The sequence below is a fragment of the Nilaparvata lugens genome, chromosome 9, assembly GCF_014356525.2.
Source record: "Nilaparvata lugens isolate BPH chromosome 9, ASM1435652v1, whole genome shotgun sequence".
NCBI lineage: Eukaryota > Metazoa > Arthropoda > Insecta > Hemiptera > Delphacidae > Nilaparvata > Nilaparvata lugens.
Window position 1 is genome coordinate 40,067,461 of NC_052512.1, and position 18,878 is coordinate 40,086,338.

The following is an 18,878-nucleotide window of genomic DNA, read 5'->3' on the forward strand; positions in this document are numbered from 1 at the left end:
GCGCCACACCAGATTTTTATTTTCCATAAAACGAACTTTTATGACGGGAGTTGCTTCTATCAAGTTCCTATTCTATCAGGACTAATTTTGTTTGTATATCCGAAAGATCGCGAAAACTACTTAAACAATTTCGATGAAATTTTAATAATTCAGTATGGTATATGGAGGGTATTTTTAAAACTTCAGAAGTGTCCGTTGTGGAATCTGTTTGCATAGAATGAAGAAATTCGGCCAAAATTCAACTTAGGCGAAAGAAAGGGGTTACTTATTAAAACGGTCAAATAGCTGTTGTTGCTTTTCCCAAAGTAAAAATATCTTCCATAGAAGTAAGGCGCTTTTCCCATGAATCAATAATTATTCTCAAACATTGATTGTTTCACCAAAGAAAATAGATGAAGGTAGCTTTTGATAAAAATATTGGAGAATATGCATAACAGTTCGTTGACTGTCAGTATTCCCCATGATTTATAGCATCAATGCTCCCCATTCAAACAATTCTGACAAATTGTTGTGAATCTTACTATAATCTGGTTACTTTAGATCAGATGAAGATAATAATGTTGATGATCGCTACTGATTCAATTTCAATCATGTTTGACATTTTTGCTTTTTATACCAGTTGCTATTATCGTGTGAAATAAGCTCTCATTAAATGAAATATGATAATTGAAGTCTATTATACTAAGCAAGCAATCTCTGTTTGAATATGTGTGTTTGTGGATATGTATGTATGTCGGACGGATCTCAAAAACGGCTCTAACGATTTTGATTAAATCAGGAATATAGTGGATTTGCGACGAAAAACCATTATTTTGGAACAGGTCTAAACTCTGGGAAAAATCGCTGGAGTTCCTTGAGAAGGATTATTGGTCCCTCAAGTAGCAGCTGATCAGAAAAGTTTTCCATAGTCTGTTAAAAACGTAAGAGAGTGTGAGCGAATGAAAAAGATTATAATAACTGTAGTTGAGTTACCAATTTTGGCGACCTTATTTTAAAACAATGCAGTATTCATGGAACATCTGGAAGAATAGATTCAGAAAGTGACCGGATGATAGTAAGAGAAATTAAAAATCGGTCTCTCCAAACTTATGGTAGTTGAATGTGATGTTCTTTGTGAGGTGATAAAGATGCGACTAATTTCTTCAGCTTCTGTTCTATTGGTTCCTCTGTTGCTCTAAGTTTGTACGCAGCCATGGCCTTGAGAGAGCCAGTTGCACCGTCTGTTAATTCATAATCCGGACTAAATACCACGAAAACCAATCAGAGAAAACTTCTATTGGAAAAAACCCTGCTCTGATTAATTCTCATGAAATTTAATCCTGATTGAACAGGCTTTTGTGCTACCACTGGGCCTGATATTTTCATGTTTCAAAATCAGCTAAAAACTAAATCGAAAAAAAAACATAATATTTCATCAGCTGCTCCTATTCAATTTCGTGATGTCATTGCATGGCACAAGACAAACCTATTGATATTGATAGGTCACAAGTAAATACTAAAGTTGTCAATCTGGATAGAAATTGTATTGAGCAACATGTTAGTTTACATTCAAATTTTCATCCCTAAGCTCTCGGTTTTAAGCTAAGATCAAAGAAAGAAATCATATAATGGTAGTCAATAATCAAAGTGATTGGGTACACTCTATTCAGATTTATGCAAATTCCCAAAAATGAATCCCACTTTGATATTTATTATAGTAAAGTTTAGGACATAAGAAATAAGCCACAATATGTTAGACTAACTATTATGAATGGACTTCAATGGAAGAAAGAATCAGTGGATTGGCTGCTTTTTCACTTTTGGATAAGTAGAACGAAAAGTAAGTGACAAGCTATGCCAAAAATTACAGAATAAGCAAGAGATCCTTGGATAGGCTACCAGAGTCATCAAATTCCGAATCAACTTAATTTGGAATTCAATGTTCAATTGCATCAAGCAAAAACAAAAATAACATGATCATTGCTAATTTGATAACTGTCAACGGGAAATATTAATTACCAATGAATAAAGTCGAGGACAACTCTTAAGCCCTGCCCAATATTCTACAAAATTCACTGCAATTGGACTACTCTTCTACAGAGCACTCCCAACACATTAATCAATTATTCGAATGATTTGACTCAATTATCTTCATGTCAAATTGTGGCGTAATCTCAAAAACGATTATAACAATAAATTTTGGTAGGATTCAGATTAAAAATGTTTCACAAAAATAATTTCATCTTCTAATTCCCGTAATAGCGAAGCACGGGTGCCCTGCTAGTTAGTTACCTATATATTTTCAGAAGAGAATAGTGACTATAATTTGACCCCCCCTCTAACTCGGCGCCCAGGGCGCATCCCCTCGCTCCCCCCCCCCCCCATGGATCCGATCCTGCTAATGTTGACATTATAACGTGGACCTCACTATTATATTCCTATGTTCCATGGTTTCCAACTTATTTCAATAAATTGTGTTCATATTATATGATCAAGAGTATCAATTTAGTATTCTCACTTGATTTTCCAGGAAGTTCAATCTCGAAGCAAACAAAATCATGGAAGCATTGAATATCATCCTGTCGACTCAATTGGTTATCATCATCTTCTTATCATCATCGGTATCACCCATACCCTCTAAGAAGCTACAAGGTAGCATCCTTCCAAATCCACCAAAACCTTCTTCAGATGTGAGTATATTGAAACTGTTATTGGTTTAGGCTAGATATCACCATAAGTTCTACAATATTGCTATAAGGTTGACCAATCCTTGTTGGCTTGTATCGTGCCAAGTACTAAGGCTTTGTAACTTCAAATTTTCCATTATTTGAGTACTATGTAGTTATCAAAATAAGGGGAATTTCTCAGGGAAAATTTGTTCGTGATTATGGATTTTTTGAGCACCTCAAGTTAAAATTCTTGGAACAGATCATTCCTGATCCGAGTTGAATTCATGAAGTGTTGAGAATACACTCTCCTCAGGGTACTTTTTATTGAATAGAAACATTTGTAAGAGAGTTATTAATTCATCAATAGGTAACTCACTTTGAGTCATTTTTTGAAAAGGTATAACTCTTTCAAGAAATCATAATGATCATAGTAATTGAACGAGCGTCTATGAGTTCCAATTTCGACTCACTCAATGCCAAAGTCGTTGTCCATCTGTTTGTATATATTCTACAATAACTTTAGAAAAAATTGATCAATCAGTTTCAAATTTTGAACACGTATTCTTCGAACTCACTTTTTCCTTTTTCGAAAACACATTACAAACAAGAATCGAATACTGTTCATTTGTGGATCTTCTATACATCCACCAAACGACTTTTTGTTTCACCAGGGCTTTCAGTCTGAATCTAAACAAGCTGAGACTTGGTCTTCCACCCGATGAAATGATATTGCGACTTTCTCGAATTTCTAATTTAATCACCAAATATTATGTAGAATATCATTCCCGATATTTCAGTGGTGCTACATGAGTTTCAGGGTTCATATTAGAAGGAAATATGGATTTCTTGACAGAATTGAAAGCATCACGAAATGTTTTTCTTTTGCATATAGCTTCTTTAAAATTTATGAAACCAAGATAACGGAGAGATTAGGATGATTTTTCCTCTCCATTGGTTCCCAGATCATTTTTATCCAACTCATTTGTTTTTAAATTAACAGTAATAATTATTTTTTTCGTCAATGTCGAGACAAAAAAATAAAGTTTTCGACATGCTCGGGAAATCTTTGTTTCAAAAGAGTGGCGAAATCAAGAATGTTGATCAGAAAGAATTAGAATTATTTTTTTAATTTCAAAGTTAGTAGGAAGAAGATAGTTTGGCCTCTCAGGTGGTTCACGTGCCACCATAGGCTACGTGAACTCTCCTACAAATCCACTGAGTATTGACTCTCCTATAAATAAAAATTCAATCGTGAATTTACCTACAAAGAGCTGCTACCTGTACTCAACTTTTATGTTACAGACACAAGTTACTCATGCATTGAAGTTACTTATGTCAAAGTTACTTGTGTCTTCAAGTATCTTCTGTTACTGTTGTCATTGACCATTGACAAACCCCCTTACCATACCAGTTGCGCAATAGAGAAAAGAAGAAAGTTTCAACTTTCAAATCTAAAGCTGGCACACAGTTTTCGGCTGACAAGTGTAAAGAGGCAGAGATGAACTTCGTTTTTCCGATTTCCAGGATAAACTTTCAAGTGAGTCACTGAATCAGTGACCTATCCAAAAACTATATATATTTTATACAGTTTAGGTTAAAGTACCTTATTCTAGGTGCATTTTTTCAGCGTATATCATCAATTTCTGAGCAACCACAGAAATGGTAATGAATAGCTAAATAATAATCCTTTTAGGATTCGAAACACCTCTCAAATTTAACCAAAACAGATAGAAATTTTCAAAAAAGTAGTTTTCGAAGTTATCATTTAATTAATCTTAATTTGAAGGTTTTCTTGGTACATGGATATCCATAGTTGGAAAAGCACTTCAATCTTCCATCCTTTTTTTGCACCACTTTCTTTTTCTTTTGTTTTAATGTGTATTGTTGTTGTTTGTATGTATTCTTTTTGTTAATCTCTGTATTAAACTTGTATTCTTCTCAACAACAATTCATATTTATTTATGCTAAGAGGAAAGTTGAGAAATTAAATTATGTTCAGGATTGAATGTTCTGAAAAGATGAATTGCTTTGGAAAGCTCTCCTTTATCCACCTTATACAACTTCTCCTGTTAATTTCCTAATGCAAGCTACGAGTAGAATGTTCAGGACTAGGTAGGTACATCTGCCTGAGATAGATTTAAATAGATTTGAATTCGGTTTTTAAAAAATGATTTTTATTGAATAACATGATGTTAACACAACGAGAGCTGAGCACCGACTGACGGTCCGGGCGCTCCAAGCGGCTCATGACAATAAAGACCATGCAAATCTAAAAGTGATTACTAATGACTAATTACATACTATTGATCTACATAACTCCTTCCTCCTATAATTCAAGTTCGCCCACGAACTTCCAAAAATGACTAAAAGATATGAATAACCAAAAATCTCAATTAATTAAGATAAAGCTGGAGGAGCGTATACTACAGTTGAAGGCATATGAATAATCTTTTGATTATCAACATCACTACACAAAAAATCTTCAATTTGGGATAGAGAACAATAACAATAACAATGATCATCAATAGACCAGAAAAACTGATAACATGTGGGTGGATGACCCAAGGATCATACAAGTTCTCTTCTTCTGTATCAACATTTGATAAATGAATGTTTTCTATTTGTTCTAAATTTCTCATGTCAAACTTTTGTTTATGAGTAATTTCAGGAATGAATGACAATTTTTGACCAAAAGTAGTGATTGAAGAGAAAGGTAACCTTTCATCTGTCATCAAGTCATTAAGTTCTAAATTTAACAAAAATGAGATTGGGGAATTGATTTTGACATTATTGATGTTAATTTGATTCACTCTAAAGCCAATTACACTTACATCTTTCATAGTACTTCAAGTATGGTTGAACATTTAGTAATTCGATCTTCTTACATTGCTTCAAAGGTTCATTATCGAATAATGAAAAAATACATTCGTCAGTTACAATTTTAGAATCTTTACAAGAAGAATTATTTGAGAATTCCATACAATTATACAATTTCCAAATTTTGTTATCTTTCGAAACAGGTAAAACATCTTCAGTTAATTTCATTGTGAATACTTTCGAACCATTTTGTACAGGATATGAGAGTAAATCGTACCCATCAAAAATCACATTGAGCTTAGGAATATGCATGAATATAAGTTAATAGATTTTTCGACAATATGCATGTAGCTTTGCTTATCTCCCACAACACTTTCATATCATTACTGGCTAAAGAATAATTCTTATTATTTACAATTAAGTACAAATCTTTTTGCGATAATTTGGAAGGGTGAAGCTTTCCATTTTCACAATACAAAATTGAATCAATTATGTCGTTAATTTCATCATCCAAAAGCTCTAAAGTTACAGAAATAAAATTTACAATTTGAAGTTTTTCAATTGAATCCAAAGTTTCGTTTGTAATTTTATTCAAAATCTTGTTATTAGAATTAATTCTCTCAATATTATAATTATACATTTCTATCATATTTTCGTTCAAGGCAATGTATGCTTTTTCATTTTTCACTAGATGCAATTCATTATTTTCAATTTTCTCGATTATATCATTGGAATGAGATTTATCATCAGCAGTCATCAGACCTGTTATCCAAGAGATTGCGTTTCCTATTCCATTGAATAAGCCTCTTTTTATCCATCCTCTGTGTGACATGTCTTTATGAGAGACTGATTCTAATTTGAAATACAATTTTTTGGCTAATTTTTGCAAAGAGGATACAATGTCTTTGAGATAGAAGAATTTTCAAGTCGTCCTATCGAATAGAAAAGTAAAATAAGTTCAGTCTGTAAATTAGTTATATTAGAATAGTGGATGATTTTATAAGTCTCATTGATCATTATCGTCGATTGTCCAGTCTTAATCGGAATTAGTCCCGCTGAGTCAGTCAAGTCTGTCAAGTGGTACGTCAACACCAGAGCCGGAAGGCAAAGGACTAGTCCTATCATTATTCTTATCTGCATCTGAAACAACATTTTTGTTTTTAACTATTATTGGTCTCTTAAGTCTATTAGGGTGACGTTTCAGAACTCCTCTCTTACTTTGATATTTATTTGGTCCAATTCGAGTAGCTGGGAAATATTTTGGCAAATGCTTTTTATTTTGGATATTTCTCACGAACCTTTCATTTTCTTCATACTCCAGTACTTTTACACGATTTTTGTTTAGCTTTTCTGTTCTAGTATGTTTTTCTCTCTCGATTTTAGCTTTATTTATTCCATGTAACATTTCAAGTTCCTCAATGTTCTTATGTTCCTATATTCTGTGATTTGAGCTCTTGTCATTTCTAAATCTGAGATGTATTTGTTTGGTCCAAATGTCAACTCAAAAGGAGTCATGCTGAAGTCTTTTTTGATTCAATTGTTGTAAGAAATTAAGCTGAGGAGTAGTTTGTCTTCTAGGGTTGAATTTGGTCTGTCAATTTCCAAAGAATTGAGAGTTTCAATAAGAGTAGAGTGTGCACGCTCTATTGTGCCTTGTGAATCCAGATGTCCCGATGATACATATGTAATGTCATAAACTGACAAAAATTGTTTTAAAAGAGCATTGTCGAATTCTTTTCCTTGGTCCATTTGGATTTTCTTAGGAAGAGGGTGTCTCAGGGTTTGTCTTAGGGCCTTAGTTACAGCTACACTTGATAAATTGTCTAAAATATATTAAGCATCAAGCATTTTACTGAATGTATCAATTATAGTCAACACTTTTTGTTGTCGATAAGAGAGAACGTCAATTTGTAATTCTTGAAACGGAGCCAAAGGTGTAGGTGTTTTTTCATAAGCAATTTTGACAGGTTTCCTATCATATTTCACTTGTAAGCGTTTGTGGATGTGGACTCCTCCATCGTCCACCCATTAACTGAACAATTTTTATACGTTTTGTGTCTTTTTGGTGTGGATTGAGACATTGGAACGAGTCTGCTGGGAATAATATACATTTGTTGATGAAATTATTCACATCTCTGTACTTGGAGGGCCAATAATATTCTTTTCTAATTCTAGTATAGTTTCCATTGATACCCCTATGAAACGTTTTACCTTCGTGATATCTTTGAATTATGTCAAGCTGTTCGTCTTTGTCGGTCACATCAATCAATTTTTTTTGAATAAATTTTGAATTTATTCTCGTCCAACGCTTGGGTTAGTTCTCCAGTGAAAGTCTGAATTATTTTGTTTTTCCACTTTTCAAGTGTACTTCCATGAACGTCACCATAAATTCCATAAGTCAATATAGATTTAAGGTACGTTTTAATTTCATTAGCGTTATTCTTAATGTCATCAGGATTTGTAAAGAAGAAAGTTATTCTTTGTTTACCAAAAACTTTTTTGAAATTCGGTTTGGATTTACCACGCTTTATAATCAATTGATTGTGTTCAATATTCACGGGTCTAGTCTCATCTGTAATATGAACTCTAGCATTAGAACTTTCCTGTGAATGAACTGTCATTAAACTATCATTGTCACTGTCATTATGTATGTCTTGTTTTTGATTGCATTCAGGTAGAGGGGCTGTCAAAAAGTCATTCAAACTATTATTGTCACTGTCGTTACGATCGTCTCGTTCTTGATTGTCATTTTGTTGTATGTTTCTGTCAGTTACACAATCAAGTATTTCGTCCAACATTTCTTGGTCAATTACAGGAGCATTTACGGTATTATTTAGCATGTCGTCTAACAACTGTTGAGCAAGTTGTGGATTTATTTCTGTCTCTTTATTTTGGACTTCAATAGGGTTTCTGCTAAGAGCATCGGCAACTAAATTCGATTTGCCTTGTAGGTATTCAATGTCAAAGTTGAATTCTTCTAATAACAATTTCCATCGAACTAGCTTAGAGTTAGGCTCTTTTAATGAATGAAGCCACACTAGCAGCTTGTGATCAGTTCTCACGGTAAACTTGTTTCCAAACAAATAAGGACGATAATGCTTCTTCTTCTTCTTCTTCTTTTCCTTCCCCTTATGCCGCTAAGCGTCGGGTGCCTCCAGCCATTTCTTATATTGCACTGAACTACCTTTTTCATGTATGGGAACAATCACATTTTTCTCCCATTCTGATGGAATTTTGGCATACTGCCAGACATCTTTACACAACTTCCATATCCAGTTAGCTACTCTTCCCCCTCCATATTTAATGAGTTCGGGTGTTATATCATCATATCCAGCTGCTTTTCCCAATTTCATGCACTCTATGGCATTTTGAACTTCTTGAAAGGATATCTGCATTTGCTCTTCTACTTGATCTTCTTCATTAGCACCATCAATAGGTCTTACCTCCTCCTGAAATGCCTTTTCATAGTAATTTCTCCACACCTGCAATACATCTTTCAGTTCAGATTTCACCCTTCTCTCCTCATCAATCACACTTCTCACACGCTTTCCATACTTTCCTCGTAGGGCTCGAACTGTGTGCCAAAATTTATTACTCATTGCTTGACTGTTTTCCTCAATTTCCCTTCCAAACTCCTTCCATGACTCCAACTTAGCCTTTCTTACTTCTTGTTTGGATTCTCTTCGTCTTTGTACATATTCAGTCCAATCATCTGCATTTTTAGTTCTGAGAAACATTTTCCATGCCTCCTTCTTCAGTCGAACCTTCTCTTTCACCAAATCGTTCCACCACTTGGTTCTTTTTACATGCTCTCCCACTACTGTCTTTCCACACACTTCCTCTGCAACTCTCAACAGCGACTTCTTCAGTAGGCACCATCTCTTCTCAATATTTTCTTCTGAGCTTCCATCAATTTCTTCCTCCTTCCTCAAGAGCTCCTCAGTTATCAGCCTTTGATATTCTCTTCTGTTCTCTGCCTTCTTCAATTCCATTATCTTTATTTTCTCATACTTGACAGATTTATACTTCTTTGGAGGTCTAATTTGTGTGTCCATAATCAATAGTTTGTGCTCTGTACTGAGCTCCGCACTCCTGTACACCCTCACATCTGTTACCGCATATCTGAAGTGCCTTGAGTATACAAAATAGTCAATTGCACTTTTGACTCCTCTGTTGGGTGATTCGAATGTGATTTTATGGATACTTTTATGGGGGAAGAAGGAATTTCCAACTAACAGATCGTTATCCACACAGAACTCCAGCATTCTCTTGCCACTACCATTCAGTACCGACTCTGCTCCATGCTTTCCTAGGCATCCATGTCCTATTGTGATATCATTGCCTACCCTCGCATTCCAGTCACCCATGATTATTATGTGCTTTGCATACTGTCGGGCCTTATCCACTGTTTCCTGTAAGGCTGAGTAAAATGTCTCTTTCTCTAGTTCAGCCGAGTCATCTGTGGGAGCATATATTTGTATTAGTGACACCCTTTCAGCAAACTCTAAATATGCAGAAATAATTCTAGAGTTTACTGCCGTCCAGCTCACCATTTTTCTTTGGCACTCATCACTCAGTATAATGCCCACTCCTTCCTTTGCTCTAGCTTTCATTTCCACCCCTGAATATAGAAATGTGTATCCCTTATCTAAAGCCATCTCACCACATCCTTTCTTTTTGGTTTCACTAATGCCCATCAATTTCAATCCATATTACTCCATCTCCTCGACCACCTCACACTCCTTTCCAGCAATAGACATAACGTTCCATGTTCCAAATTTCATAAAATTGCATTTCCGTTTTTTATTCCTTAAGTCCGGTCCTGTTCCGAGGCTCGTTTGTCTTCTCTGAATCCGAGGTTATCCAGTGTGTGGGGGATAAGCCCAACGACGCCTTCTTTGGAGTACTTCTTTGTCTGCCTCCTATCCTATATGGAGAGTTTGAATTTCGTATGATCTTATTCTCTAATAGTTTGTCGATTTCTTCTCTTATATCTTGTTGGAATGCATAGGGATACCTGTAATTTTTTGTGTACACGGGTTCCTCATCAGTTGTATTAATTCTATGTTCCAAAATATTTGTAGCTGTTAACGGTTCATTGTCGTACTTGATAATTTGAGGTTATTTCAATATCAGATCAACTATTTGATCCTTTTCCTCACTGTTCATGTGATCGGTTCTTAACAATGGAAGTAAATTTTCGTGAGTGAGAGGACAATTGGTCGACTCATTTACGAAAATTTCAACTGGTTCCAACTTGAATTTTTCAAGTTGTGTTTCTTTGCAATTATCAGAATGAAAATCAATACTTATAACATTATCTACAGATTCTACTAATACTTCCTTAAAATCTAAATCAACATTTTCAAGCACAAATATTTCATTATCACTTTCACAAGGAATAAACAATTTATTCCAACCCTTTTTTATTTTCAAAGGGCCAACTCCATACAATGGTAGGATAGGAGAGTCGAATCTAAGCCAATTGGCCATAAAATCAACTTGTTCTCCCAATTGCTGTAGTGTTTCATACCCTAGCAAAATGTCATACTTCTGGGAAAACTCATGCAACAAAAGATCAGATTCTGAATCTTTTCCTAAAATATACATGAAATTCATTTTAACTTTATATTCTCCATAGGACTTTGCTGCTGGAGTACTTATGCAAAACTTACAAGGTATCAATTCGGTTTATTTCATTTAGTACATGTTTCCTAACAAAATCATATATCGATTACCAGTATCAACTGAAATTTTGTTTTTCTGGAGATATGGTAGTTCTGTATGCATAGAGCTCAATTCAACATTTAACCTGGGTTGCTGTTGTTCATGCTTAGCTCTAAAAAATTAAGTTGCTCGGTCAATTCAGCAATGATTTGATCTTTTTCGTCCATATGCTGAACATCCGTTTTGGTGGTGTGCATTGGTGTCTTGAATTTGGGGTTGGTCGAAGCAGTTCTCATGGAAACGTCCGTATTCGGCAACTGTTGTCTGAACTGTCCCGAACCTGAAGGTCTTGAATTTTGATACTGATTTTGATTGAAGTTTCCGAATTGATTCTAGTTACTTGTATTGAAATGTTGTTGTTTTTGGAAACCTTGTGGCCTATTAAAGTCTTGTCTGAGAACATTGTGTTGGTAAACTTGATTTCTGTTCTTATTGTGGAAGGGTTGTTTTTGCTGAGAATTGTTGTTGGGGGTGGGTTTGTTGACGTTTTTGTTTAAGTTTGTCATATCGTTGTGAAAACCTAGCTGTTTCAATAATAGGTGGCTGTTATTGATCAGTTTACTTCTAGCATCATTCAAGATCAAGGATAAAAGATCGAAAATTCGGCACTTCAAATCATTAAATCATTTGCTCTGAGTAGACGTAATGAACCAAGGATGACAGCCTTCTGCATTTGACCTGCGAGTGCAGCAGCAGCTCTCTCACAGGCTGGAATGGTTTTAAGGTTGACCAAAAACGAGGGTCTCATGCCACCCAAAACTCCTATAATCAACACCACCATTCTCATGAAGTAGCCTGGGTTAAGCCTGCGCAGCTCTATTAATAGGTCTTGATATTTTGCCTGTTTTTCCTCCTCCTTGCTGACAATGTTGCCTTCAGCAGGTGCTGAGAACTCGATTACATACATTGTCTTTGCCACTATGTCAAGGAGGACAACATCAGGCTTTGTGGCTCTTAAAAGCCTGGTGGTGGAGAATGAGTAATTCCAATACACTCGGCACCTTTCATTCCCCACAACAGACTCAATCTCCCCTGGGGCATAAGGCAGCACTGGTGTTTTGTCAATACCATATGAGTGTCTAAGATGGTAATAGAGCACTCGCAGAGCAGCATTATGTCTATGGATGTAGCCCACAGCTGCATGAACAGAGCACGATGATAAGATGACACACCCTGCAACTGATATCTGGGACATCCATGTGCATTACTCTGCTACCGTATGACAAGGTGTTGATGACACCATCTTGGCATGCCAGTATGAAACCCTCAGTCTCAGATTTCAGGGCTGCTGACTTCATAAAAGCAAAAGTCAGCGTTTTGGACAAGCCCTACTCCTCGATATGCCTATAGAAGACACCATGCCAGGACTTGTCCTTATGCTGCTGCAAAAGGAATCTAGACTCAGCAGTCTTTACTCTAGCCCATAGTTGATTAGACTAGCCCTTCCTCCCTCTCAGTGTTGAAATCGAGACCAAGGGCATCTGTGGCATGCCGTGCTGCCTTATATAGGAAGGCCCCCACCTCTGCAACTCCATGATTGTGGACCAATTGCATCAGGGGGTCAGAGCATCTTTTTATGCTGCAGGCAAACTGTATGGCCACCCTGTTGTGCAGATTCTCCAGACCAAGCAAACCTCTGCCTCCCTCATGTCTTGGCAGGTGTATTCTGTCAACAGAAGAGCGGGGATGCAGACTCCTCTCCATATGCATCCTTTTTTGGGTCTCCCTGTCCAGTTCGTGGAGCTCGTTTCTGTTGCACTTGACCGGCACAGCCACATGAGTAGGTTGCAATGGACTGACACAGCAAGCATACACGTGGCCACAACTTTGTTCTTTCCTGATAACTCAGATGACCAAATTCTTCTCTTGTACTCACTGCAGAGAGCCTTATTATTAATAATAATAATAATAATAATACTGCATAATTCTCATATGCCAGTTCTCCAACTGCAGTTGTTCCATTGCTTGTATCTATTCTTTTGTGACCAGTCCATTGGCAGACACTATTATAGGGATTATTACCACCTTCCTTAATTTATACATATTTTGAAGTTCAACTGACAAGGGCTGGTATTTTCTTTTCTTTTCGAAAATGGTACTTACAAGATTCTCATCAAGGGGCACTGCCACATCAATTATGTAAGCCTCTTCATTCTTCCTGTCAAACAAGACGATGTCTGGCCTGTTAGCCTCCACTGCTCTGTCAGTTGTCATATAAAAAATCCAAAGAAGCTTTCCCTTTCCACCATTCAAGACCATTTCTGGCTTACACTTGTAATAGGGCACCTCAGTCGCTATCAACTCATATTTTTCTGCCAATGCCTGATGAACCACTTTGGCCACATTGTTGTGCCGCTGCAAATACTCTGTACCAGCTAGTAAAGAGCAGCTACCAGAAATATGCTGTATTGATTCTATGACTTTCCTGCTACTATCCAATGTGAGCCCCATCACAGATCTTTTGTAAGGTCTAGTGCTGACTACCTGTTCTTGAATGGCAAACATGAAACCTTCAGTCTCACCGAATATTCCATTTGTCTGCAACCATCCAATTGATTCTTTTCTGTTGACAAAATCAGAATGAAGTGCTGCAGCAAATCTCCCAGAAAGCTCTTCCTGCTTCCATGCTTCCAGCCTCTCTTCAACTAAACTGGCTGTTAGCTGTTGGACTCCATGTGCCAGTTGCAATGGGCTGTACTCCATGTCTACCAGACAAACGGCCTTTAGCAGATCACTATTTGCGTTCTGGAACTACTTCCACGGTCTGTCCTGCTGTTGGCGACAAATAGTCTCCAAACTCAAGAGGTCTCTTTCACCAACACCTCGGGGGTGATGAAGTGTATTCTTTGTCAAAATTGTTCTTACCTTTCTGTCAAACTCCTACAAAGCTGTATCTGTCCACTTGACTATTCCAAATGTATACATGGCCACAGGGACTGCCCAGGTATTTATAGCAGATATTTTATTCCTGGAGCTAGCCCTGTTCTGCATACCTTCTCAAGTCATTGCCCAGTCTTCCTTTGAATTTCTCTTCTTATGACAGTATCAGCTCTGCATAAGAGCTGAGCAAGACCCAAATACTTGTATTCATCTGGCCTGCCCAAACTCTGAATAAGCACTTCCTCAGTCAACTGAATAGCTTCATCAACCTCTCCTGATATTTTGCCTCTTGTCACATGCAGCACTTTACACTTTTCCAATCCAAATTCCATACATTTTGAATCACTGAAGTTCTTAACAAGCTGGAGCATATTTTTCAACTTTTATTATTTTTATTATTATATCATTATAATTATAATAATTATTATTATCATTATTATTACTTATTATGTGTCAAACTACCTTATATGAAAATCGCTAAGTATTTACTTTGGAAGCCAAACTAGATCCTTATTTCTTTGATTCTCCCAAAAAATTTCATTCTGGCCGATATAGCCTCTCTTGTTTCTTGGGAAAATACCACATTCCTCCTCTTAATTTGAACTGGACTTATTTCCCCGTATTTTTCTTTTCCAAAGAGTTTTAATCTCCTCCTTTTGATATTGTCAATTACTTTCGAGTATATTTTCACAACACAGTTCTTTTGCAGCCTATAACCTTTTTCTGTTTCCCTTTGACCATTATTATTCTCCTGATGATTTTCCTTTCCACACGACACAAATCCTCAATATCCAGTTTGGTGTTCAAGGCTGAAGTCTCACTTGCATACAGAAACATGAATTTAATTACTGTGTTGTAATGTTGTACATTGTCATAATGGGGTTCAGCCATTTATTATTATTGTTCAGTCTACTTAATCGATGACATCACTATTCTATTGACAAATTTTACATAGCTAAGCATATTATCTCACCCATTTCTAAAAAGTGAAAAATCAGAAGTGGATTATCAAAGGTTTAAAAATTTCCAACATCACCCACATCGAGTTCCAGTTTCAAATAAGAATATATAAGGGTCATTTTCCCAATTTCTGATCACATATCAAGCTGTTAGGCTAGGGCCACACGAGTGCACATAGTGCGTCCGTTGCAACTTACTTTTTGCGGCCGTCGCCAATGATACCACACAAGCGTTGAGTGTGGTGCATCAACGTCAGTTGGCTTTATGCAATTGAACCAGACAAAGCAATAACTTTTGCATGTCTCGACGTGTGTTGTAGCATTTCTGCACAGTTCAAAAATCACCGGCTGTTATGACTTTCGTTACTTGGTACAAACGTACCACACTAATTCACTTCTATGTATTTCTACAACGGTCAAAAGGTAAGTTGCAATGGACACACTTTGTGCACTCGTGTGGCCCTAGCCTAAGGCGGTAGTTTTCACAGAGCTGTACAGCTTGTCATCCCCACCAAATGCCCTATAATCTAATCAAACAGGTCATAAATTGTTGTTGAGTTATAAACCAGTTCGTCTTACTTGAGTCTCCCGCCAAGTAGTTGTGTGGCATTATTCGTTTTCGCAAGCAAATGGCAATAGTCAAGCATAAATCTACCAATCATTATCCAAGTTTACACATGAAAATGAAATAATGTTATGAGTTGCGTGTGGATGGTGTCAGAATATGGAAAACATCTGTAGAATTGACTTCCAAAATCGTTTCGATTCATGACTACTCGGCCTCACTGTGCATGGCGAAACCAAAAAGATTTTCCAGCTAATCAAATTTCAATCAACAGCCTAACACATCTGACTTGGCCTCTAGAAACTTTTACCATTTCCCAAAACTCACGACATGACTTTGAGAGCAGAGCTTCCAAACTAACGTGAAGCTTCGAAACAATGTCATAGACCAATTCTAACTCATCAGATGGCACATTTTATGAAAAGGGTTTTTTGGGCTTCTCCGCTGTAATGACAGATGCCTCAACCTTGACGGCAATTATGTTGGAGAATTTTATGAGTGTAAGTAACTGTTAATGAACGATTTCATATACATTCATATCTGTTGAGGTTAGAAAATAGATGACCCTCGTATAATATGGGAATTCAAAAAACAAGTATTGAAGTTTTATTGCTCATTTTATCAACTAACTAAAGAGATTTTGAAAATTTCCAGGTATTATCAAACGTCTAGCATCTATTGCCGGAAAAGATGGAACATATACTCTGGATGAATCTACTGTGAGGAAATTGAAGGAAATTTTCCCTAGTAAAGGTAAGTGTAACAGATAAGTTACAGTATGATGAACATAATAATTGAGATTATTTTATAATTAGGCCTATTATGTTTTTTGTGTTTGGAGGACTTTGAATACAAAACGAGATCCCTCACAAAAACTTTTTTTAGTAGGAACAGTAGTGACAACTAGACCAGCTATGCAAAATATCTGTTAAACAAACCAATAGTGAGGTCCACATTATATTTATGGCAGTGAAGAAGTAAATCGGTGATTAAGAGAGTGAATATATTAACCTCAAATATAGTATATTATTTTTATTTTATAGTATTTTCTCTACTTAATATTTGTTGATTTTTGATGATACTACTGTTCTGAAGTATCTACTGTTATTAGTTATTAGTTGAATTTGAACCTGAACTTTCTGCATTATTTCGAAATATTATGATTTTCTTTTTACTTTCCTTGCCCTATTACCATAGGTAAGGAAAGTATTGCTTTCCGAAAAAATTAAGGTACCCCAATTTCTGAATTTCTATACGTTTCAAGGTCCCCTGAGTCCGAAAAAGTGGTTTTGGGGTATTGGTCTGTGTGTGTGTGTGTGTGTGTGTGTGTGTGTGTGTGTGTGTGTGTGTGTGTGTGTGTGTGTGTGTGTGTGTGTGTGTGTGTGTGTGTGTGTGTGTGTGTGTGTGTGTGTGTGTGTGTGTGTGTGTGTGTGTGTGTGTGTGTGTGTGTGTGTGTGTGTGTGTGTGTGTGTGTGTGTGTGTGTGTGTGTGTGTGTGCGTGTATGAGTGTGTGTGCGTCTGTGTACACGATATCTCGTCTCCCAGTTAACGGAATGACTTGAAATTAGGAACGTAAGGTCCTTAGACTATAAGGATCCAACACGAACAATTTCGATCAAATGCAATCCAAGATGGCGGCTGAAATGGTGAAAATGTTGTCTAAAACAGGGTTTTTCGCGATTTTCTCGAAAACGGCTACAACGATTCTGATCAAATTGATACCTGGAATAGTCATTGATAAGCTCTATCAACTGCAACAAGTCCTATATCTGTGAAAATTTCAGGAGCTCTGCCCCATCTATGCAAAGTTTGATTTTAGATTCTCAATTATCAGCCTTCATATACAATTCAAACAAAAAATTTCAAGTGGAAAAGATTGAGCATGAAAATCTCAGCAATGAATGTTCAGTAACATTTTCACCTAAAATTGAAAATAAGCTTGAAATTCGAGAAAATGTGATTATTAAATATAGCAAACTGTTGGTTCAATTAAATCATTCACTACGAAGAGATAGCAGACCTTATGTGTCTCCAGCGTTATTGTCCTATCACCAGCTGTCTCATATCTTTTAATAGTAGACTTGGGATGCGCGAGAACACTAGCGTCAGGTGATCAATTTTCATAACGGCAAGGAAAGTTGTGTGAGTGTGCCACACCAGATTTTTTTATTTTGCAACTCTCACCAGCGAGCAAAGAGTTTCTTTTTGCTGGTGATGCTTAGATTTCTTAATTATTTTATCTTATTTAAGTATATCTATACTTATAAAATTTTTATCTAACTGACTCACTCACTCACTCACTGATCACGATTTCTGGAAAACTCTTATTGTAACAAAACCTGGAATCCTCATACGTCCTAGGTACTCACTAAGAAATATTTTGGTGATATTTCAACCCTAAGGGTGGTTTTTAAGGGTTTAAAGTTCGTCTTCTACCATATTCTTCTCCTCCTAATCTTTCAATTATAATTGAAATTTTCATATCATATGTTACTATAAGTACCTCTTCGAAACAGTTCTTAACTGGCAACTAAATTAATAATTTTGTCAGTTTGGCATTAAGTTGAGATGACTTCATTGGGTTGGCACCAAGTTAAAGAACTAATTAGAATGCATTCATCGAGAACAAATTAATTGGGCACTGCTGATTCAATCAGAGTTATTCCTGGGAGTATGGACTAGTAGTTCTGTGAACAGTAGACCTCGCGCAGTATAAGCCGCAGCCTCCTTTTGTACTGTCCATCAGAGTAAATCCTGTCTGTATGTCGTGTCGGGGAGATATCGGGGTGAAAACAGCTAATGGCTGTTGGAGTTGCTGTATAGAAGATACTAACATCAAAAGCTAATCCCCATCAAGACATACTGATTTATGATGAATATTTCCATAGTGTGATTTTTACTACTCTTATATTGACTTATGAAGGAGGCTCCTTTTTTCTCTTATATTATCGTTCAAATGCAAAATTCCCAAAAACCTTGTATATACGTCGATGTGCAATTTGAAAAGGAACATTTAAACATTTAAACATTCAAACATTTAAACATTCAAACATTTAAACATTTAAACAAACATTTAAACATTTAAACATTAAACATTTAAACATTTAAACATTTAAACATTTAAACATTTAAACATTTAAACATTTAAACATTTAAACATTTAAACATTTAACATTAAACATTTAACATTTAAACATTTAAACATTTAAACATTTAAACATTTAAACATTTAAACATTTAAACATTTAAACATTTAAACATTTAAACATTTAAACATTTAAA

At 36.0% G+C, this 18,878-nt stretch overlaps 1 protein-coding gene across 4 annotated transcripts in view; it reads left to right on the forward strand.

Annotated features, from left to right (window-relative positions):
• LOC111059185 overlaps positions 1-18,878 on the forward strand; it is a 267,640-nt gene that overhangs the window by 41,153 nt on the left and 207,609 nt on the right. For all 4 annotated transcript variants that reach the window (XM_039435862.1, XM_039435860.1, XM_039435861.1 and 1 more), the window contains one exon: positions 16,251-16,349. In XM_039435862.1, the coding sequence (XP_039291796.1) occupies positions 16,251-16,349 (99 nt within the window). The remainder of the gene's footprint in view (positions 1-16,250; positions 16,350-18,878) is intronic.